The 23,036-nt window shown below is 38.1% G+C and overlaps 2 protein-coding genes across 6 annotated transcripts; one reads left to right on the top strand and one right to left on the bottom strand.

Moving 5' to 3' along the window:
- Window positions 1–413: 413 nt before the first annotated feature.
- On the top strand, window positions 414–13,452 carry uchl5 (ubiquitin carboxyl-terminal hydrolase L5). Of its 5 annotated transcripts, none has more exons than XM_058400683.1 (12): window positions 414–632; window positions 2,994–3,041; window positions 4,012–4,075; window positions 4,856–4,961; window positions 5,129–5,254; window positions 5,518–5,579; window positions 6,303–6,433; window positions 8,578–8,641; window positions 8,731–8,833; window positions 8,917–9,030; window positions 10,243–10,341; window positions 10,823–11,855. In XM_058400683.1, the coding sequence occupies exons 1-12, from the start codon at window positions 557–559 to the stop codon at window positions 10,949–10,951; spliced, it is 1,122 nt and encodes a 373-aa protein (XP_058256666.1). In that variant the 5' UTR covers window positions 414–556; the 3' UTR covers window positions 10,952–11,855. The 5 variants fall into 5 exon arrangements, with proteins under 5 accessions (XP_058256666.1, XP_058256668.1, XP_058256667.1 ...); XM_058400685.1 differs by lacking the exon at window positions 10,823–11,855 and adding an exon at window positions 13,161–13,452 and having other exon boundaries at window positions 415–632; XM_058400684.1 differs by lacking the exon at window positions 2,994–3,041 and having other exon boundaries at window positions 415–632; window positions 10,823–11,852.
- A 4,595-nt stretch (window positions 13,453–18,047) lies between these two features.
- Window positions 18,048–22,152, bottom strand: LOC131360142 (leucine-rich repeat-containing protein 15). Its single transcript, XM_058400260.1, has 2 exons — window positions 20,436–22,152; window positions 18,048–20,187 (listed from the first exon to the last, which is right to left on the bottom strand). The coding sequence occupies exons 1-2, from the start codon at window positions 20,445–20,447 to the stop codon at window positions 18,286–18,288; spliced, it is 1,914 nt and encodes a 637-aa protein (XP_058256243.1). The 5' UTR covers window positions 20,448–22,152; the 3' UTR covers window positions 18,048–18,285.
- Between the last annotated feature and the right edge of the window lie 884 nt (window positions 22,153–23,036).

The following is a 23,036-nucleotide window of genomic DNA, read 5'->3' on the forward strand; positions in this document are numbered from 1 at the left end:
ATAGCTTTTTAATTAACATATTACTCATCATTAATTAACATATTATGCATCATTAATTAAAGTATTACTCCTCATTAAATAACATATTATGCATCATTAATTAACATATTACTCGTCATTAATTAACATATTTCTCTTTAATTAACATATCACTCATTAATTAACATATGATTCATAATTAATGAACATATTATTCATCATTAAAGGATTGCTACCGCCTATATTGAATTATGAATATTCGTAACATTAGCATTTTCTTCACCATTCCATGTGAGCAAGAGGATGACCAAGATGAAGAGCAAAACTGGTTGAAGAAATTTAAAAAACGGCCGTTTAGAGCCGTTTGTACAAACTCCACACTCCAATTCAGCAGGTGGCGGTAGTGCATCTTTGGTGAGACTGCCAGCTACAAATAAAAAACGTTAAAGAAGAAGAGACTAGTGCGTTCGTGAATGAATGCTTGGCAGTGTTTGAATATTTTACTAACCCAGCCTATTAGTTCTGTTATTTCCTACATGCTCTAATAAGTCTCTTTGACATCAGTAAAATAGAAAAAATGTCCGGAAGTGCTGGAGAATGGTGTCTCATGGAAAGTGACCCTGGAGTTTTCACAGAACTGATAAAAGGCTTTGGTAAGCACTGCGTGTTTCCTGAGCTACTTTAGCACGCTAAAGGAGAGACCGAGGATCGCACACTAGTTTAAAATAGAGAGAATCAACAACACATGGCAAGAAAACACTTTAATATTCTGTTCATTGCTTGATTTACACGGGTTTACATATAACTAACCAGCAATGTATTATGATGCACAGGGAGCTGATAAATAACCATGCGTCTGGAGTGATTCCGCTAATCTTTATGAGCTAGTCCACTAGTTTCTCCTAATCATTATGGAGTTAGCCATCATGACGGCTAATCCCCAAAGAAAAACCAAACGCACTTGAAAAGAAGCTGCTGCTCAGTTTTGGGCCTTTTGTTTTCACTTTTAAGTTTAAAGTCAGTTTTTTTAATTGGCTTCTTCTAGGATGCTTTTGGTCGAGGCTTTCAGATTTTTAATGCATATTTTTCTGGTCGATTCGTGTCCTCGCTAATTGGCGATGATGCTCGCCGATGCTCGCATGCGCAGAAAACCTAGAATACAAATATAAAATAAACAGTTAAGTCGATGTATATGAAATATACATATGTAAATAAATATTTGAAACCTACTAATTACCTATCCAATTTCCGTGGACCCTTGATTTAAACATACTCTAAGTCAATAAAAATGTTCTTTACTAAAGCGATGCTGTTCCTAACAGAGCTGATTTACTTGTACAGTCTAAAGCCGTATTTGGATCGAATTAGTTTATCGCTGGCCACTGTAATATATTTTATATGCTTCTTCGGTAATAAATGTCTTACATCCACACAGCAATAAAATTACCACAGGATGAGTGAGTTTCTATTGCATTATGTTTTCTATGAACTCGGATGTGCACATTATTAAATTCAAAATTTTATTTGTCACAAACACTATATTGCCAAAAGTTTTGGGACATCGGCCTCTACGTGCACGTGAATATTAATGATATCTCGTTCTTAATCCGTAGGGTTTACTAAGGAGTTGGCTCACCCTTTGCAGTTTCAACTCTTCTGGGAAGGCTTTCCACAAGGTTTAGGAGTGTGTTTATGTGAATTTTTGTCCATTCCTTTAGAAGCGCATTTGTGAGGTCAGGCACTGATGTTGGACGGTCAAGTGAAGGCCTAGCTCGCAGTCTCCACTCTAATTCATCCCAAAGGTGTTCTATGGGGTTGAGGTCAGGACTCTGTGCAGGCCAGTCAAGTTCCTCCACACCAAACTCACTCATCCAAGTCTTTATGGACCTTGCTTTGTGCACTGGAGTGCAGTCATGATGGAACAGGAAGGGGTCATCTCCAAACTGTTCCCACAAAGTTGGGAGCATGAAATTGCCCAAAATGTCTGGTATGCTGAAGCATTAAGAGTTCCTTTCACTGGAACTACGGGGCCAAGCCCAAATATTTAGTCGTAAGGAAATTTCACGAATGGACTTATTGCACATCTGGCAACCTATCACGGTACCACGCTTGAATTCACTGAGTTTCTGAGTGCCATTCTTTCACAAATGTTTGTAGCGCAGTCTGCATGCCTGGGTGCTTGATGTTATACACCTGTGGCCATGGAAGTGATTGGAACACCTCAATTCAATGATTTGGAGTGCTAGTTTCTCCACCTCGCTATTGTTGGAGTTGAGGCCCGTAACTAACTTTTGTGTTGTTGGCAGACTTGAAGATAAACGTTTATCTGCGAGAGGACACACAGTCATGTTTGTAGAGAGAGTAGAGCAGGGGGCTCAGGAGAAAACCTTGTGGTGTTGGAGGTAAACAGGCCAACTCTCACTACCTGGGGTCTTGCCTTTTTGTAATAATTTGTAATAATGTGAGCTGTGTGACAATGTAATGATGTATCTCACTGGGTGTCTGAGAACAGAGGAATGTACCGGACAGGGTTACAGCTGGGTCTGGTACCAATGAGGTCATTTTTGGTTTGGACACACAGTATGTCTCACAATGTCATAGCCAGGATAAGTTTCCAACTGGACATAAGGGACTGCCCCTTTTTTATCCTGGCTATAACATTGTCCATCTTGTTCTCAGGAGACTGGACTTTGGTAAACAGAATACTGCAGAATTGTGAACTTTAGTGTGCATCCCTATGTTTCTCACATGGCCAAAATGTGGAGAGGGAAAAAGGTCAGTATAGGGGTTACTGATAGTTGTGTGTGCAAAAAGAGAGAAAATTACAGACCTTCATATTTGGAATAAAATTATCAGACGAGCTCAGAGTTTGTTGCAAAGCTGGTAATTCAGCATGTAATTTTCACACAGCAGGACGGAGAAGAACCCAGGCAGATCTGGGCTTAAATAAAGTCACAGCTTGTGTAGTAGAAATTACCTTGGAAACCACTGTACATTTGATTCTCTCTAAACAGGGCTTATGAGTTGTGTTGAAGTGTCGTTACTGCGGGATTGTGGATCAGGTAACTACAGTGACTTCATCCAGATGTTACTCATTATGTAGTTTTTGTCATTTCATATCGCTTGCTCGTTTATTGTGTGTATGTATGTGTATATATATATATAACACACACACCACTCATATGTTATACTTTTTGCAAAAAAGCAAACAGCTCAGCTTTGCTTGATAGTTTGTGACCATCCATCTTCCTCTTGATGACATTCCAGAGGTTTTCAATAGGGTTCAAATCTGGAGATTGGGCAGTGGCAATATAGATCTATCTATCTATCTATCTATCTATCTATCTATCTATCTATCTATCTATCTATCTATCTATCTATCTATCTATCTATCTATCTATCTATCTATCTATCTATCTATCTATCTATCTATCTATCTATCTATCTATCTATCTATCTATCTATCTATCTATCTAATATATATTAGATAGATAGACAGATAGATAGATATTATATAGATAGATAGAGAGAGAGAGTTGTGCTTTTGTGCCTCAACCACCAGATAAAGAAGGAAAAAAACCTCCTGAGACAACCTGAGAAAAAAAGTTTGAGTGGAATCAGATTCAGAAGGGAATCTGTCTTCACCTGGGAGACACTGTATAGTCAAGTGGACAAGTTTCAATTACTGAACAGTTAATAACTTATCAACTGTTCAAAAATTTAAACTTTCACATAAAATGTATTGCAGTCTTTTCCACTCTAAACTAATTAAAGGACAGGATCATTTAAATGCATTTAACTCTCCTATTATTTGTACATTGCGCGTGTGAAAATTATTTTGGTTCATGTTATGTTAGTTCTTTAATGAATTTTTGCTGATTAGGACAATTTGTAAACATGAAATTATGATTAAGTGTCTAGACCAGTTCTAGAATAAAAAAGTCCATTTTGCCAAAACATTTGACTGTTCTAATTAAAGCATTAATGTTTAAAGCTTTGCGTTTTTGTTGTTTTTCCCCCCCCTAATGCCAGGATGCAAAGGAGCACAAGTCGAAGAGATCTGGAGCATGGAGCCAGAGAACTTTCAAAATCTCAAGTAATGTATAGTGAAGGACACTGTAAAAAGCTTATAACACTGCTATTAAAGTTATCACTTGAAAATAGACAGAAAGGCAGTTTTCCTTAATTAAAACGGCAGTCTACATGTACATCTGGCCTGATTGAGAGTTTAAGAGTTTGAAACTTTTTTTAAGCTTTCACATTAACTGACCTTCTGAAAGCCCTGCATTTTTTTTTCTATTTATATGTACTGTAATTGTGTTCGGAGTAATTGTTAAAACATTAGAAATATGGGTCATTTTCTTCTTTTTTTGTCAGCCCTGTGTTGGAATCAAATATTTGAAGCCACTTTCTGTTTCAAGTAATACCCTTTTCCATCTTTGCAGTACTGCAATTGAAATGGTTACATAAATCATAGACACACTGCTTGCACTTACAGTTTGTCTTTTTTTTGCAAGGAAGGTCATATGTAAGTTATTTTGGCAGCACAAAGGGAACTTGCACAACAATAGGCAGGCAGTTTTAATGTTTTGGCTGTTGGATATATGTATGATCTAAATGCTGAGGCTCTGATTAATCTGGACCTGTGGAAGTGTCTTTAATCTGGAAAAGAATCTATGAATGTATGTTTTGATTGATGTTTGATTTGGTTAACACTAGACCAGTGAAAATCAACTTTTAAAAATATATATATTTGAAAGAAAAAATAAATAAATAAATAAATAAATAAAGAGTGATGTGTCCCCCAGGACTATATGATATTCCTCCTCATGGTTCGAAACACAGATATTCTCTGTTTGTATGTTTTGTATTCCAGACCAGTTCATGGCTTAATATTTCTCTTCAAATGGCAACCTGGTGAGGAACCAGCTGGATCTATTGTACAGGATTCAAGGCTTGACCAGATCTTTTTTGCTAAGCAGGTACATTTTGGTGTAGTGAATGTGGTTATACCACCCCACTGTTCTCTCTTGATTGGTGAGAAGGTGTTGTTTAATTTATATTCATTTGGCTACAAAATAAATCACAGTATATATTCATCACACTCATCCCAGGGAAATGATCCAGCTTGGTTTTCTTGAGGTTTTAGGTAATCAACAATGCATGTGCAACCCAAGCCATCGTCAGCGTGTTGCTGAACTGCTCTCATCCTGACATGCAACTTGGCGAAACGCTAACAGAGTTCCGAGAGTTCTCACAGAGCTTTGATGCTGCAGTAAGTTTAATTTTTTACTTTCCTATTTGGTTGACATAGTAGAGGGTCCGATGACGACTGTCACATTAATCACTGAATCAATTTAAATCTAAAGCTCATGTTCAGAAAATGCAAATTGTCTCTGTATCAAACATCAAGTTTGAAATTTGGGCATTCAAACATTTTGAAAAATGTTAAATTTAAGTCATTTTTATCTTGGAAACGTTTTTATCTGAATACATTTTTCTTTGTCTTTTTACTGTTTTTGTTATTTCCCCTACAAGATGAAAGGTCTCGCTCTCAGTAACTCTGAAGTAATTCGACAAGTTCACAACAGCTTTGCCAGGTAAGGATCTCAACTTTCACTGACACTGAACCCACCATAATACCATGCTCGGAGAGCCCTTCTTACTTCTTTATGCTACATGCACACTGCATACACTTACCTCAGAGAACACACTAATAGAATTATAAATAAAATGCTCTTCTTCGTGCCATTGGTGTGCTTGTTGGCTATCAGCACGTTCCCTTACCTCACCAGAATTTCTATTTCCCTCTAGTAAAGTTCATAGAACATAAAATGGAACTTGATACAGAGAAACCAGAAAAATGTTGTCCTGAAAATTTCTGGCATGATGCTTAAAAAAGGCACTTCAGTTTTCTTTTATTAAATATTACATAAATGGCTGAAAAACCACAGTAATTATTTTTTTTTTAAACACAGCACATTAGTGTAGTCATATAGTTCTTCTCGGTCAAGCTTAAATAATGCACTGAATATATTGTTTTGATAATGTACACTAAACAAGTAGTTGATTATGCTGAAACAAGCCAAGTCAAGGTTGGTCCTGTAATGTTTTTTATTGTGCAAATAATCTTTTGCATGAAATATAAATGTAACTGCTTCACACAAGACATGCCACCCAAAAGTTGTTGTATTAGTCTTGCTGTGTCCTTTCCACTTCACCAGTTTGTGCTATAATAAAGCTGATAAGTGTTGTAGTTCTAGTACAAGACTAAAACCTTGCATTTTGCTTTCAAATTTAGAGTTTTCTCAATTTCTTTTCAGGCAGCAGATGTTTGAGTTTGATACAAAGTCATCAGCTAAAGATGAAGATGCTTTTCATTTTGTGAGCTATGTGCCTGTGAATGGCAGACTCTATGAATTAGACGGACTTCGTGAAGGACCTATTGACCTCGGTAAAGTTTCAGAACTGTAACTTTTTCTTCCTTATTATACATTACCTGCATAATCGAATGTGCATTTGATTATAATGCATGTAAATTACAAAAGTTAAATTATTGAGGTTCTTGATGATTTTTAAATAAAGTAATACTTGAATATGAGCAAAAAATACTAAAAATATTTATGCTCATATTTTTTGTGCAAGTGGACATTGCGAAGGTTTTCAGTAGTATTCAAATTCTACCAAATTACTGAACAATTTCAGAACATTGATTGGGGTGGGGATCATAATCACTGGGGTGTGTTCACATAGAAGAATTCCAGTTGCATAATTCTATACATCATGTTTAAGTTCACAGGTCTGAAAACATTGTAGACAATAGTATCAATATTTAATATATACATGCTGATTAAAAAAATGAAGGGTACACTTAAATGACAAATTGGATCATTGAATGAGAGATTCAAGTTGAAAATATTTACTTATATACATTGTGTAATTCGTTGAGAACAAAATTAAGCAACATGGGTCAATAGAAACAAAATCATCAACGCACTGAGGGCTGAATTCAAAGTGACACTAAAAATCAAAGTAGAATTAGAGACTGATTCAACTTTCAAGAATTTCATCATGGCAACTCATGATGTAAGTCAATAGGATCTCCTCCCAGACCTGGATCAGAGCATCAGTGAGCTGCTGAGCACTTTGTGGTGCTACTTGGTGTCTTCGGATGCTCTGAAACATAACGTCCCAGAGGTTCTCAATTGGATTCAGGTCTGGGGAATGTGAGGACCAGTCAATGGCATCAATGCCTTCGTCATCTAGAAACTGCCTACGCTTTCTAGACACATGAGGCTGGCAATTATCATGCAGGAACCAGCGCAAGGTCTGACATTGGCTCTGAAGATTACATCCCTGTACCAAACAGCAGTAATGGTAGCGTTAACTAGCACATGTATATTTCTTCCCTGATCATCACTGACCCACCACAGCATAACGTTCCCCACTTCATCTCCAGTTCCAGGTCTCTGGCAAATGCCACTTGAGTTGCATGGTGCTGGGCTGTGAGCACAGGTCCCGTTAGAGGATCTTGGACCCTCATGCTGCCCTCATGGACTCTGTTTCTGACAGTTTGGTCAGAAACATGCACACCAGTAGCCTGCTGGTGGTCATTTTGTAGGCCTCTGGCAGTGCACTTCCTGTTCCTCATTGCACAAAGGATCAGGTTCCTGTTACTGGGTTGTAGTCCTTCTACAGCCCTGTTCAGCTCTCCTCATGCAGCAGTCTGTCACATGGTATCTCTTCCATGGTCTTGAAACTGTGTGGGGTGACTCACCAAACCTCCTTGTGACAGCTTGTATGGTTGTGTGATCCTGGAGGAGCTGGACCTTCTCATGCTACAAGCAACCACCTGCAAAATCATTACCTTTTAGAGGTGATGTCTTCACCAGATCTCACTTTCAATTGCATCACAGCAAGTGAAATTGATTCAAAATCACCTAAGCTTGGACAGATGGGTGTCCCTGAGGTTTTATTGACTTGGTGTTGTATTGTGATAATTGGTGTTCCCACCATTTTTTTGAGCCATATGTATAATTTTAGATTTTTAAACCCTTAATATATTCCTGCAACTCCCAGGTGGTGCAACAAAAAAAAGCTCAGATCCAAAGAAATGACACAAGCCACCTGTGGCATTTATCAATTCCAACCCAATTGCTCACTCTCCCCATCACATGACAGCTGAAAAAGGGTATAGGCGTATTTCCTCCAAGATGCCCGTAACCTTTGGTCTGCTGTCTGTGCTGCATCACAGGACATCTTAACACACAAAGGAGGAGCCACTCTCTACCCTCTTCCTACATACATTGACAGCCATGATTGGCTGTTGTCACCCCGCTGACCACAGACGGCTGCAACATCTTTAGATGTCCTCCTGTTAGTGAGGACCTTTTTTCTTGTGCCACTTGGGAAAGCTCTTGGCATCTTTAAATTCTAAGTGCACCTCAATCAAAACTCCTCATTTTGGTGCAGGTTTACTGAATAAAAATTAATGTGCTTTCCAGTGTTTTTTGTTGTTGTTGTTGTTTGTTTGTTTTTCCATTAGTACTTCAGTGAATGTGCAAGAATTCAAGTGTTAAATAATTTGCTGTCATACAGGTGCTTGCAACCAAGAAGACTGGATCAGTGCAGTTCGGCCAGTAATTGAGAAAAGAATACAAAAGTATGTGTTAGACTCAATTATAATGCTGTCTTCCTTAAAAGTGGGTGTTTTTTGTTTTTTTTAACCCTGCATGTACTTTTACTTTTCAGATACAGTGAGGGAGAAATCCGTTTCAACTTAATGGCCATCGTATCAGATCGCAAGATGATTTATGAGCGTAAAATTGCAGAGCTACAGGCTCACCTATCAGAGGTAGGAACTAGCTGATGTGTGAAATGGTTTTTAAACACTTCAAACAAAGTTTCCTTCAGACAAGAATGTCATTTTGCTTACAGGAAGAGCCAATGGACACAGACCAAAGTGCTAATCTTTTGAGTTCTATCCAGTCAGAGATCGCCAAGTACCAGCTCCTGATCGAGGAGGAGAACCAGAAATTAAAAAAATATAAAGTATGTTCAGATTTTTTTCAGTCATTTTTACGATTTGCATTTCACTCTTGTTCCATTTCTGTTGACGTTCTCACTGTGAAAATGGGTGAATGTTGTGATCTCCCAGGACTTTTCTCTCTCTGTGCCTTTGAGAGTTAGTCTTATGATTTCCGCCAGCCTTCTCAAAACTAGTGGCAAAATACACACACAAACAAGCAAACATCTTATAAAATAAGGTGTTTAGGGAAAATTGCATGTTCTCATTCAATAACTCAAGCAATAAAAGTTGCTTTTTGCAGCGTTTATAATGATGGAACTCCCTGGAGTACTTCATATGCCAGCTGTGGAACGCAACAAACATGGCTGCTATACTGCTGTCAGTTTTCAACAGGCAGTTTGCCTTTAAGCAAGTGTCAAGAAACTTTAAAAGAATGCTCATCAAGGGTCTTATTTATTGATGTAACGTGGCAAGAACTGGCAACCGGGAGTGATATTTATTGTAATATTTAATGTTAATAAACATTAACATCATATGGTGGTGATCACTGATGCTGTGGGTGGTTCTGTGTGGACAGCCTATGACCCAGGAGACAGCCGTGGACAGTGTCACTTGGAGACTTTCACACCATCACAGATCTGCCATTTCATCTGTCAGCTTGTGATAGCAAAGAATAATAACCTCAGAAACTACAATGACCTAATAGTTCCTCATGGGCCATTGATTGCTGTTGTAGAAAGGACATTAATCAGTTACATTTGAATTATTTAGTGTCCAGTGTCACTCAAATGAGGATGGGTTCCCTTCTGAGCCTGGTTCCTCTCAAGGTTTCTTCCTCATATCATCTCAGGGAGTTTTTCCTCACCACAGTCACCACAGGCTTGCTAATTAGGAATAAAATAACTAGTTTTTAATAATTTAATTTATTTTTATTTCTAGTTATTTATTTTTATTTATTTATTTAATGTATTTTCCCCTCTCCTGTCTCTGTTTATCTTCTTTTGTAAAGCTGCTTTGAGACAATGTCCATTGTAAAAGACGCTATACAAATAAAATTGAATTAATAATTAAATAAATGTATCACTGGTCAATGTCTTATATACTTTAAGTACACTACATTTAATTATTAAACACCTGGTGAAGCTAAGATGCCATTGTAAATTATAACAGATTGTTGCTAACTGATGTGCTTATTATTTGTTTATATATTTATTTATATATTTTTATCATTATAGATTGAAAACATTAGAAGAAAGCACAACTACCTTCCTTTCATCATGGAGTTACTGAAGACACTTGCTGAGTATCAGCAACTGATGCCATTGGTTGAAAAGGTAAAATTAAAATCCGTTAGTACAGATAATTAGTGCTGTGTGATATGATAAAAATATGCTATAACTATCTATAAGGCATTGCTTTCATACAGTATATGATCATAATTCGAGCCAGTCTGAATCTGGAATAATTGACAGTTGTGTTGATTGTTTCTTGAAGTCTCTTATATTACCTTATACCCCTGGAAACCCTGCCACCTTCCCTCATGTCACAAAATCCTTCATGTCATTTCAGTTTCCTCATTGGAAAGACTTGGGACTCTAGGTTTCTGTCATGGTAAATAGTTAATCTGATAGATAGATTTAATAGCAATGAATTCTAGTGAACCAAAGCAGGTATAGGCATTTTGTCAGAATTGATCAGTGCTTCACTGTCTTTATCTGAATATCATCAGCAATCTGCAGAAAGTAATAAATATTAAATATATATATTTATTGATAACAGTTTCATTTTATAAACCTTTTCCTTTTACCGTGACAGAACAAGAGAGCACTTTTCATCCAGTCAAGAACATGTGATAGTGGGAGGAGCGGGGCTACCAAGTGGCATCAGTACTTTTTAGCCAGGCCTCTATATTTGTGTTACAGACTTAAACAATTAAATCTGTAAAAGGTTGACAGCAGGACTTTCCTCATTTGCACTGCCAAAAGGAAAAGTGTTAGATGAAAACTGAAGACAAAAGCAGATTTATAGAATCTCTTTGAGCCAGGCAAATGAACTGGGCATTAAATTTAGTCTCTAATTACCTTTACTCTAACCCTAGCAATGCTTTTTTTGAATGTAGCTCTTTATTACATTTTTGAGTATAGGGGGAAAAAAACTTTTGACCAGAATAAAGAGCAAGTGGATGCCAAACTTGGCCAGCTTGATTAATAAGATCGATTTGTTGAGCCTACAATATCATTTGTCTTTATTATGTGTATGAAGTGGGCAAATAACAAAATCATTTTGTTGGCTCAGCAAATTATTCTTATGTATCAGCTTGGCCTCTGACAGATTGGCAGCCATATCGCTGGCAGACATCTCAGTCCCACACCGCTTACAGATGCCAGTACTTTTATTATGTCTTTTGGCTATTTTTAGCTATGTTTTAAGAGTAAGCTCAATTCACACCTCACAGCAAGTTTAAACAAGTCATCTCTCACTAAGGATTCTGTGCGTTGACTGCTGCGGCCCGAGTTCGATTTCTAGGCAGGGAACCTACTCAAAAGGACAACAACTTTCTTTTTAAATTAAAAAAAAAAATACATTGTAAATAAAAAGAATATTAGGAAAGATATTAGCATATATTAGCTAATTAACACTAACAGAACAATATTTCAGAAAAATTATACTGTTTATGTTCAGTGTGAGGTGGAGTTTTCTAGATTTATAATGCTGTCAGCCGCTAGAGGGCATCAGAGACATTTTGGCTTAAATTCTTCACCTGCAGTCATGTTGTCTTACATACACTATATTGCCAAAAGTATTCGCTCACCTGCCTTGACTCACATATGAACTTAAGTGACATCCCATTCCTAATCCATAGGGTTCAATATGACATCGGTCCACCCTTTGCAGCTATAACAGCTTCAACTCTTCTGGGAAGGCTGTCCACAAGGTTTAGGAGTGTGTTTATGGGAATTTTTGACCATTCTTCCAGAAGCGCATTTGTGAGGTCACACACTGATGTTGGACGAGAAGGCCTGGCTCTCAGTCTCCGCTCTAATTCATCGCAAAGGTGTTCTATCGGGTTGAGGTCAGGACTCTGTGCAGGCCAGTCAAGTTCATCCACACCAGACTCTGTCATCTATGTCTTTATGGACCTTGCTTTGTGCACTGGTGCACAGTCATGTTGGAAGAGGAAGGGGCCAGCTCCAAACTGTTCCCACAAAGTTGGGAGCATGGAATTGTCCAAAATGTCTTGGTATGCTGAAGCATTCAGAGTTCCTTTCACTGGAACTAAGGGGCCAAGCCCAGCTCCTGAAAAACAACCCCACACCATAATCCCCCCTCCACCAAACTTTACACTTGGCACAATGCAGTCAGACAAGTACCGTTCTCCTGGCAACCGCCAAACCCAGACTCGTCCATCAGATTGCCAGATAGAGAAGCGCGATTCATCACTCCAGAGAACGCGTCTCCACTGCTCTAGAGTCCAGTGGCGGCGTGCTTTACACCACTGCATCCGACGCTTTGCTTTGCACTTGGTGATGTATGGCTTGGATGCAGCTGCTCGGCCATGGAAACCCATTCCATGAAGCTCTCTGCGCACTGTTCTTGAGCTAATCTGAAGGCCACATGAAGTTTGGAGGTCTGTAGGGATTGACTCTGCAGAAAGTTGGCGACCTCTTCGCACTATGCGCCTCAGCATCCGCTGACCCCGCTCCGTCAGTTTACGTGGTCTACCACTTCGTGGCTGAGTTGCTGTCGTTCCCAAACACTTCCACGTTCTTATAATACAGCTGACAGTTGACTGTGGAATATTTAGGAGCGAGGAAATTTCACGACTGGATTTGTTGCACAGGTGGCATCCTATCACAGTTCCACGCTGGAATTCACTGAGCTCCTGAGAGCGACCCATTCTTTCACAAATGTTTGTAAAAACAGTCTGCATGCCTAGGTGCTTGATTTTATACACCTGTGGCCATGGAAGTGATTGGAACACCTGATTCTGATTATTTGGATGGGTGAGCGAATACTTTTGGCAATATAGTGTATATACATCCTTACATCCAGTCATCTGGTCTATTCAACTTCCTGCAGAACATTTACACTCACAGTGGCTTCACAGTAAGACTGAATGCATTCTTTGTTGTGTTTTTCCCTCTTCCATCAGGCTAAAGAAAAGCAAAGTGCCAAAAAGATCCAAGAAGCAAAATAGTATCAACACACTTTGTAGTACTTTGTGTAATTTTCCACAATATCTCTCATGTACTTTTGCCATATGTGATGATGATGATGATGATGATAATAATAATAATAATAATAATAATAATAATAATAATAGTGACACCTAGAAACTGAACAATGTGGTTCATGCTGTGATATTTGTAAGAATTCATGTTTGCATGCAGAAAGGTGTTTAAATAAACCATGTCTTATTTTCATATTATTGCCCTTGTTGCTCACGCCTAGTGTGGTTTGATTGTTTTTATTCATTTCTTTTCACTAAGTGAACTAAGTCTTATTTTTAATCAGGTCTAAAGTTAATCTCTGCTTAGTCACATGCTTCTGGACAAACCTACTGTGCTTCAGCAGTTTTACTATACAAGACACTTGGCGACATGATTCCACCAGACTAAAACTCACTTGTTGGAAATATCGGATTAGTTGCAATGAATGATTCTTTTCATAATTTGTTTAAAATAATGCCTACAAATGGAGTGTTAACAAATAAAAATTTTAGACTAAAACTTTAACAAAACTGTTTATCAAATTTTTAAGCCTTTTTAAAGTTAAGTCAAAACACCACAGACTGTGAGTAATAAACATTTTAATTATTTACATTATTCTATCCACTACTGCCAATAAACTAGTTTCTGCAATTGTAGCTTAATCCTAAAGCCATCGGATTTAGTGAGTTCAAATCCCTGCATTGACAAGCTTCCTCTGTTGAGGCCTCTCTTGAGCAAGGCCCTTAACCCTTAAGTGTTCATTTGTATAAATGAGTAATGTAATATTTTCACAATCAGTTGTATAAGAGACTCTGGAAAGTCACTGTGGATGAGGGCATCTGCCGTAAATGTAAAAATAACTGACTTCCACTACACCTGACTGTCTGTTACTTGCTGTCCTGCTCCTGTGCCATGCAAGTTGAAGGTCTGACATTTGAAGGTATTTGTGGCATTTAATATAAAATGTGTTGCAAACATTTTTTTCTGTAAAAGAAAAAGGGGTGTAACCTGACCTGGGCAATCGTGTGTGTGTATTTTTTTTTTTTTTTTTTAGCCCCAGATACTACGCAACTGAGCGTCAATAAAAGAAAACAGCAGTGTTTGGATTTCACTGACTGGTGAAAGGAAACAAATGGCTGACTGACATCCTTTGTTTGAAGCCAGTGTTGTTCCTGAAGTTACTTGGTGGCTTTTCCCTCACACACCAATCATTTTATTTCACACGAAGGAATGAACAGAATTAATACTTTTGATTTCATTGGATGAGAGAAAAACAGTTCAATAAACAATAAAATATAAACAACTGAACAAGATCCTAAGTCCTTGCAAACTCTAGATCAGGTTTCAATCTCTGATTTGGGCCTCATCAGCACTTTTGTGAAAATCATTTTTTCAACTGATTTATTTTTACTTACTTATAGTTCTGTAAACTAATGAAATGCCAACAATCCAGTCATAAAGGTATTTTATGACATCGTTATTAATATGGAAGGTTTCGTTAAGAAGATTTAATTGCAGAGAGATCAGGACATCAATCGTGATATTATTTTGTATAGTTCTTCATCCAGCTGAATTTTCTGGATTATGCATTTTACTACATGCCCATAAACCATCCAGGTCTTGCACCATAGCATATTAGTAGAATTGCTACAAAAACTTCTGACTAAACAAATAGCTTCCAGACTTAAAGAAGGCTGTTCCAGAACTGTGGGGATTTGTAAGTAAAAGCTCTGCCTCATGCTGTGTAGTCTTTAAAAAATGTGAGTTGTTTGCGGACAGATTTGAGCATTTCTGCTTCACTTGTTAAATGAGCACACAAAGAGGTAAAGACCTGCTACAGCAGTGCAAGAAGAATATCCTGCATGCCTAGATTTAATGTCTGTATCTGAATATCTGACAGCATTCAGACAGCAGACAGACTTTATTGATCTAGTAAAAGGAAATTACTTTGTTTTTAAAATTTTGGATAATTATAGGAATTCTCAACTGATGATTGGAATCTTATGATAGGAAATACATTTGATTATAGTATACTGCATTTGACAATTAGTTAATTGGTGACATTCCTGTATCAACTTTTGAAAAAGATGTGATTTAACGGTTACTTAAACCACAGGCATGCAAGATAAAGCCTTATTATTCAGCGATGAAATTCTACTAATGGGCATTTGTAGAACATTTTCTGTCTAAATTGCCCTCAAAGTGAATATCAGCATTAGTTGATATTTAAACAACGTTGTGCATTCAGTATGTTTGGATTTTTAAATGTAACATATTGTTTCCCCACACAGGGTTCAGTCTTTTTATACTGAACCCTGTTTTGGGAAACAGTATGTGTAGTTTTATATACTTACCTTGAGTACACAAATCAAATTTCCTTATTTAATGATGAAACAGTAAAATAGTCAGTCAATTAAAATATAAGCACACTGGCAATAAACAGATTTTAGACGTTGCTAAATGCTGAATCTCACTGCCACCAGCCTCGCTGCTCGAGCCACAAAGAACAAAAGGCAAATCACTGATATGTTATGACTAAACAAGCAACCTTAAAAATGGACAGCTCCATAAGTTCTCCATAGTCTTAATAAAAAAACTTGCCAAAGAATCATCTTGTAAGCTTTGAACAATGCATTTGTATACATCCAGAATGATAGCCTGGTTGCCTGTGTGCAGCATGGTCAATTACAAGAACATTATCCAAAAATTTTCCTTAAATTAGGACAAAATACAGTTGCCTAGATATGAGTGTTACAGTTTTGCTTGTCCCTCCACAGGCCACATGACATGGTTTTAACTTGAGTCTTTCTGTGGAAAGCTGCTGTCTTGCTGAAATTAAACTGATTTCTGTAAGATAATTCTCCTTATCCTCTGTTACATACCCTGCTTATATGATACCTCCACTGACTCTCTTTTTTTATTTTTGCTATTTCTTTTATTTTAATTTAGTTGAATCCTTAATTCAGCTTAGTATCACTTTTAGGTACTAAAAGTCAAAATAATGATTCAACAATTGGAAAAAATCATACTAGAAATAGTCTTGATAATATATTTGTATATAATCTAATCAACAGAAATATCAGAAATGTGAAATAGTTGAGTTGAAAAAATAGCTCTTGGAAGATGATGTCTGTGTGGTTGGTAGTTCAGTTACTATGACATGCTGTCAGTGTGACCCATTATAGAAATGGAATAAGTGGAAGCCCTCTAATAACACACCCTCCACCCTCACCCAGTAAAAAAGTGTCAGTTTTTAGTCATGTAAATTTAGTGATATGCTGAAATGCTGCTTTGCATGTGGTGCACTTTCCATTAATATGCAGATTATATTGCTTGCTTATTAATAGGTGCATCAAGTGAACCCACTTTCACTTACATTCATTTTTTGTATAGCCTGTTTATTGTTATTGAACTTCAGAAATTTTGTTGTATAAATACTAATGCGGCCACGAGCTCTACCAATACTAACCTTACCACAGATGAGTAAACTATTCTGCACAAGGATGTTGACCAAAAATAGGAATTTCAAGTGGTAAATTTCAAAACTAGGCAATGAGCCATGAGTTCATGTGTGACATATGATTTCAGCTAACTCGACCAAAGACTTCTGTCAATTTCAGAACACTATGGATTAACTGGTCATTTAAGATGAATTCCCTCAACAGACTTATCTCCCTCAACATCAAACCAGATAACACAGCCTATGCTTGGAAATGTCCAACTGCCCTTTCTCTTCTATTTTTGAGCTTCCCTCTTCATCCCCTGCTGATATGGCATTCTCAGTCCCCCAAGCCTCTTTAAACATAATTCCATTCAGGGTAGAGCCGATGCAGGTGGTTCGGCCCGGTTTACCCGGAGGAACTTGAAAGATTGAAAGTGTGATTGTATTTACTGGTCAGCTTTGTCATTTCTTTGCCTGCCAGTAGATAGAGACAAACTTCTGCTTATCCAGTGCCTCTTCTCCACATGCAGTTTTAACCGACCCTGCATATAAATTAGCATATCTGCTTGCTCTTATCACCTCAGGTGCTGACATCAGCTTCCTAGAGGACAAGCTTCCTAGGCCAGTATTCCTTCTGCCTACAGCCTGCCCTTCCTCCTGCTGGGGCCCGCTGTAGCTTCACCCACCCTAGGACCCTCTGACCTGTCAGCCATTGCCTCTGAGTACCAGAGGAGTGTGGCTAGGAAAGACAGCACTCTCTGTCCCCGTATTGGTTACCAGGAAATGCATAACCATTAAGACTAAGTACACTTTGCCACTTATCAATTCTACACTTATCAATTCTTTGCCAAGTTGATCAGTAAACAAACCTGCTCCTCATCACCTCATCAGCCTGCAGGACACAAAAACCCCAGTTCTCAAGGCATTCATCATCAGTTCATTCTGCCAGCCTGTGTGGTAATAATGAGAAGACCTCCTTGTGTTTTGCTCTGCTTTTTCATTCCTCTTCCTTTGCTTTTGTAACACTATATCTCTTCAGTCTCACTTCTCTCCCTGCATGTCTGCCTGCAATCTGTTATGTCAGGCCTTGCTTCTCTCTCCCAGATTCTGTGTTCTACTTTTTGGTCTAAATCAGTCATTAGTTGTAACAATTTGTAGACATTTTTACACATTTCAGGCTTGAAAAAGCATGTATTTCCGAAAACAATAATAAGATTCAAATGTGTAAAAGAGATGCATACATGTACCCATATTCACTTCCTAAGGTTTGTTTGCAGAGTAATGACTCATACCTTGAAAACTGGAAACTATGGGCAATTGAAGGAAACCCCCAAGGCATGAGGATAATATGCAAACTACACACACACAAAATTAAAAACAAATAATATAATAATAATCAGATCACATTTTATTCTATTCAAGATCAGTTGTGGAATATGAATTATAAATATGTGGAAAAAAAACTCATTTGTATACAATTCTGACACATACATATTTTAGCATTAACATGCTGTTGTAATTAACATACAGTGTTCAAGCAGATACAGTATAGTCATAATGAGTCAGGACAACAGACAAACAGTGGCAAGAGATTAATAATATAAATGAAATGCAATGTACATTTTCTAGAGTTTTCCATTAAAACTCAGCAATCGTTTAGTCACAATTGTCTGATTTCTAAGCGACTTCCCTGTTTTCCACAGAGCCTTGTGTAGACGGTATAAAGCATAAGCATTGGCTATAATTAAAAGAACACCAGTGACTATCATAACAACATGCAAAGCCATTAAAAACCCACTGTACAGTCCAGTAGCAGGTACCATCCACAGGAACACCCAGCGCTTGTGCCGATTGTTATGGATGATATCAGGACCATTAACAAGGACCACAGTGTTATAGAATACTCTGGACTTGGTGGCATTAGTATGTGCTTCCTCAGTTGTAGACGGGGTTAGTGCGTTCAGATGAATTGATTGAGTAGTGGTTGATGAGAGGGTATTTGTAACGATGTTGCTAGTGGACAATTTGTCAGTGAACAATGATGTTCTTCCTAAAGTTCGCATTCCTGCAGTGGTCACAGCAACATGTAGGTCTCCTACAGTGTTGACGCCACATTTCAGACTGTCTCCATTTAATACCACCAGTTGTTTGTTATGTAAGTAGTAAGGTTCATGGCATAATACATCTTGCAGGTCAGTAACTACATTTTGGTTTTCACTAATCCATTCTGCAATGTCCAGAATACTGCATGTGCAGTTCCACTTGTTGTTCCCAAGAGTAACAGACTGCAATGCCGTGGCATGTACAAAAATATCCCCTGGGAGGTAACTCAAATCGTTCTTGCTCAGCTCTAGATTGGTTAGTCTTTGGAGATTTTGAAAGAGCTTTGGTGATAGGGACTTGAGCTTGTTACCACTGAGCAGTAGCATCTTAAGACTGGTTAGGGCTGAAAACTGATCTTGGTGTAGATCCTGAAGTATGTTGCACTTTAAAGAAAGTTTTTGAAGTTTGGGCAAGGAGCTAAAGAGGTTTTTTGGAAGTGAGGTGAGCTTCTCATTATAGTGTAAATTTAAAGCCTTGAGGCCAGTCATGTTAGCAAAAAGGTTCCATGGCACAGTGGTCAGATTGGTATTATACAAGTAAAGCTCCTGAAGTCTTGGCATGTGACCTACTAGCTGGTCCGGCAGAAACAGTAGAGGATTTTTATAGAGTGTAAGTTTAGTAAGGTTGGGTAGATAGTAAAAGGTCTCTTCTGGAATATAACAAAGTTGGTTGCCAGACAAAGTCAGTTTTAACAGGGAGGGCATGTGCCAAAAAAGTCGAGGTGGGATTGCTTGGATTTGATTTTTATTCAGCATGAGCGTTAAGAGGTTGTGCAGATGATCAAAGGAACCTTCCTCTATAGTCTTCAGCTGGTTGGAGTACAGTATTAGTGACTTAAGTTGCTTAAGGTTGTGGAACAACATCTGTGGGATCTCTTGTAGTAAGTTCTCACCCAGGTTCAGGTGATTTAAGCTTGTCAAATCCTGGAAGATTCTGGCATCCAAATTTGCAATTTTGTTTTTGCTGATGTCCAGATCTCTGAGATTGAACAGCTGTTTAAACATGTCTGGATAGAGAGAGATTAGTTGATTCCTATTCATGTGAAGCTGCTCTAGATCCTCCAGGCTGCTGAACACTCTTGATGGAAGGACAGAGATGGAGTTAGATGACAACACAAGGGATCGGAGCTGAGAAGCACTGTGAAAGGCCTCTGGGTGGATAGTGGCAAGAGTACTGTTGCTAATTTTAAGACGCTGTAAAAGAGTTAGAGCCTGAAAACTTCGGGGATTAAGGATTGTGAGGTGAGTGTTGATGAGATTTAAGCGAAATGTTTCACTGGCATTCAGATGTGGGATTTCAGTGATGTTCCCTGTGCATACAACATCCCCATTTGCAAGACACACACACCTACTCGGACAGGAAAGGCTGAGTGGGAGCTGCAATCCCAGGTACAGTAGAATGAGAAAGAAGCACATTGTCTCAGACTGCAAACAGCACAAAAATAAGACAGATTAGAAATTCAGTTCCAGTATATCAGTTAATTGTAATTTTTTTTTTTTTTAAATAAATTCACAACTGGTAGGAGAGGAAAGGAATTTTAACAGCCTACTTCATGTATCCAATTTCAATGAATTAAAAGTATATAAATGAAGTTATTAAAGTTTACTTAAACCACAAACATACAAGAGGAACAACTTTATGTACTTAGCAATGTACTCAGCAATGTACTCACCTCTAATTTCATCCCAGAACTGCAGAGGAATGGAATAATTGTATGGCTATCAATCTCCACTTTACCAACACAAACTCACAACTCATCTGAGCACTCCATACCACTCATCAGAGAAGGTCTTCTTATAATGGAACAACTGTTGCCTTTTGGCCTGTTTTAAAATGCATCTAGAATGATATCTATAAGGGGACAAAAGGATGTCTGTATCTGCTGTGATAAGCCAAAAATACGGAACCCATATCCGTTTCACTGCCTTCCATGTTTCACTCTTTTTTTCTTGTCTTTCAGCACAATGACTGATGCTCAGCAGATAGAAGTATGCATTATGCAAGCGGAACAACATGTTTGGGGACAGCCAGTATAATTACAGTTGTTGCAGATGTTTACTTCTTTTATCATGTGCAAGTTTTCCCATATCATCAGTGATTAATATTCAATATCACAGAAAGCAAAGTTTTAGCCAGGGAGTGTGGGGACCCCAAGGTGGAAAATTTAAGGGACCCCCCCTGTCACTTTTTAATCCATTTTATTCTTATTATCCATCCTCCATGTTCTATGTAACTTTGCCTCCTGGCTATTCTGAAGACATTGTTCTGCCTCCCTGCTTTGTTGATTCGTTCAGTGCAGGCCTTGGCCTCACCATGGGAGTCGCTTCGTCCCTACCCCACCTGGCTCTAGTTCAGATCCCACTTCAGATGCCTTCAGTGCGCTGAGGGCGTCACTCCGACTCCCTGCTCCACCAAACATTGCTCCACGTTCCTATTTCACTAAGGATATTGCTCTGCCTCTTTGCTCTGCTGAGAAAGTCACTCTGCCTCCTTACTTCACTAAGGACATTGCTCCACTGAGGACATTGCTCTAGCTCCTTGCTCCATATGACTCCTTACAATTGTTAGCAGTGGCCGTTGCTCCTCACCACTTTTAAGCATCCAGACACGCTTTAAGAGGGGCTCTGTCATGGTTGGCTGAGACCTTACCCATCAACCCTACCATATCACATGTCCCAATCACTCTCACCTGTGTCCTCTTTCACCCTGATGAGCAACCCTTGCATTTCCTGTATTTTAGTGTTTCCATTAAAACTGATTTCCTAAATCCAAATGCAATATGATCAAGATTCCAAATGAGATAAACCATCATTATATTACAAAATATAATATACTTTACAAAAATGAAATCAAATTAAGAAATCAATTATGAAATCAAATTATGCAAAACACAATTCGACCAAAAAAAAAAATACGTCAGCTAAGAAATAATTATTTGTGCGAATGCCAACTCAGAGCTAGCTTTTTGCTTGCCATATAGATACAGCTAGTTTTACATTAGTTTTAGGCATAGTCCACATTTGTTACCCCACTTATCAGTTTTACTTCCACTTTTTCTCTTCCTCCAGTATTCTCTTTATTTCCAGGCTTCCAGAATGACAATTTCTTTTCATTTTGAAAAAGTGCAACTCAAATTCAAAATAAAATCCCACACAAACAAGGCAGGCCAATTTTGCAATGTTGACCTCTTCAAAAAAAAAAACAAAAAAAAACAGTTTGCATACCTTGTCTTTCCTTCAGCTAAGCCTCTTTTTTTTGACTGGCAAATCAGCACAATTGTAACAGTGCATAAGTCAAGCTTACCAAGGCCATCTATTTACACAAAGTATTGTTTCTTTCCATCTGTTTTAGTGTCCTTGTCAGCAATGTGCATATTAAACTTTAGACATACTGGAAACAACTGAAACAAAGTCCATACACTTCCTGTATTCTTCTCTGTTACTTCCTGTCCTTTGTGTTTGTCTCTAAGAACATGGTCTCTGTTAGTGTGTGATATCATTTTATCTGTGCAAGCTGTCAAGTTCTAGCCAACTTAAGTGACTTAGCTTCTCTGCACTGGCATGACAGTTGAATGTGTTTTCACGCACCTATCTGTAGAAACATGCAGTTTGGCACAAATGTTTATTTTTATTCTCCAAATGCTCTCCAGTGATCTAAGCACACCACCCCCTCCAAATGTATTGGAACAGCAAGACCAGTTCTATTGTTTTTGCAATACACTGAAGACAGGTTAAAGGATAAATATGAAATCATAAATCAGAACCTGATTTTTACATCTACATTTGATAAACAACTCGGAACATGACACCTTTTGTTTGGACCCACCAATTTCTCATTTGACCAAAAAAATATTGGAACAATGAATAGCTCTGAAAGTGAGACCTAAGTTTCACCTGTGAAGACTGAATTTGTTGATAAACCACTGGTGTACTAATAATCAGACAAGCAACAGGTTGACCAAAGAAAACAACAGTAGACAGAGACATTGTGAGAGATGTGAAGAAAAACCCTAAAACAACAGTCAGTGACTCCACCAACATCCTCTAGGTGTGGATGTTTCATGGGTGAAGTTCTCTCAATCACCAATATCAAGGTCATACCACAAGATGTGAACCATTAATCCACAGTAAAAATCAGATTGCCAGATTGGAAATACAGAGATGAGACACAAAGGTTCTGAAACTGAGAATGACCTCTGCTTAAGTGATGGAAAGGCCAAAGTGTGAGAAAGAAAGGATATGCTCATGATCCAGAACAAACGAGTTCAAGGATC

The sequence above is a fragment of the Hemibagrus wyckioides genome, linkage group LG10, assembly GCF_019097595.1.
Source record: "Hemibagrus wyckioides isolate EC202008001 linkage group LG10, SWU_Hwy_1.0, whole genome shotgun sequence".
Taxonomy (NCBI): domain Eukaryota; kingdom Metazoa; phylum Chordata; class Actinopteri; order Siluriformes; family Bagridae; genus Hemibagrus; species Hemibagrus wyckioides.

Excerpts from the sequence above, each read along its gene's own strand:
- uchl5 (XM_058400683.1), top strand. The coding sequence starts at position 557 with ATGTCCGGAAGTGCTGGAGAATGGTGTCTCATGGAAAGTGACCCTGGA. Across the intron at positions 8,834-8,916 it reads TACAGGCTCACCTATCAGAG|GAAGAGCCAATGGACACAGA; the intron begins GTAGGAACTAGC and ends TTTTGCTTACAG. Across the intron at positions 9,031-10,242 it reads AGAAATTAAAAAAATATAAA|ATTGAAAACATTAGAAGAAA; the intron begins GTATGTTCAGAT and ends TTATCATTATAG.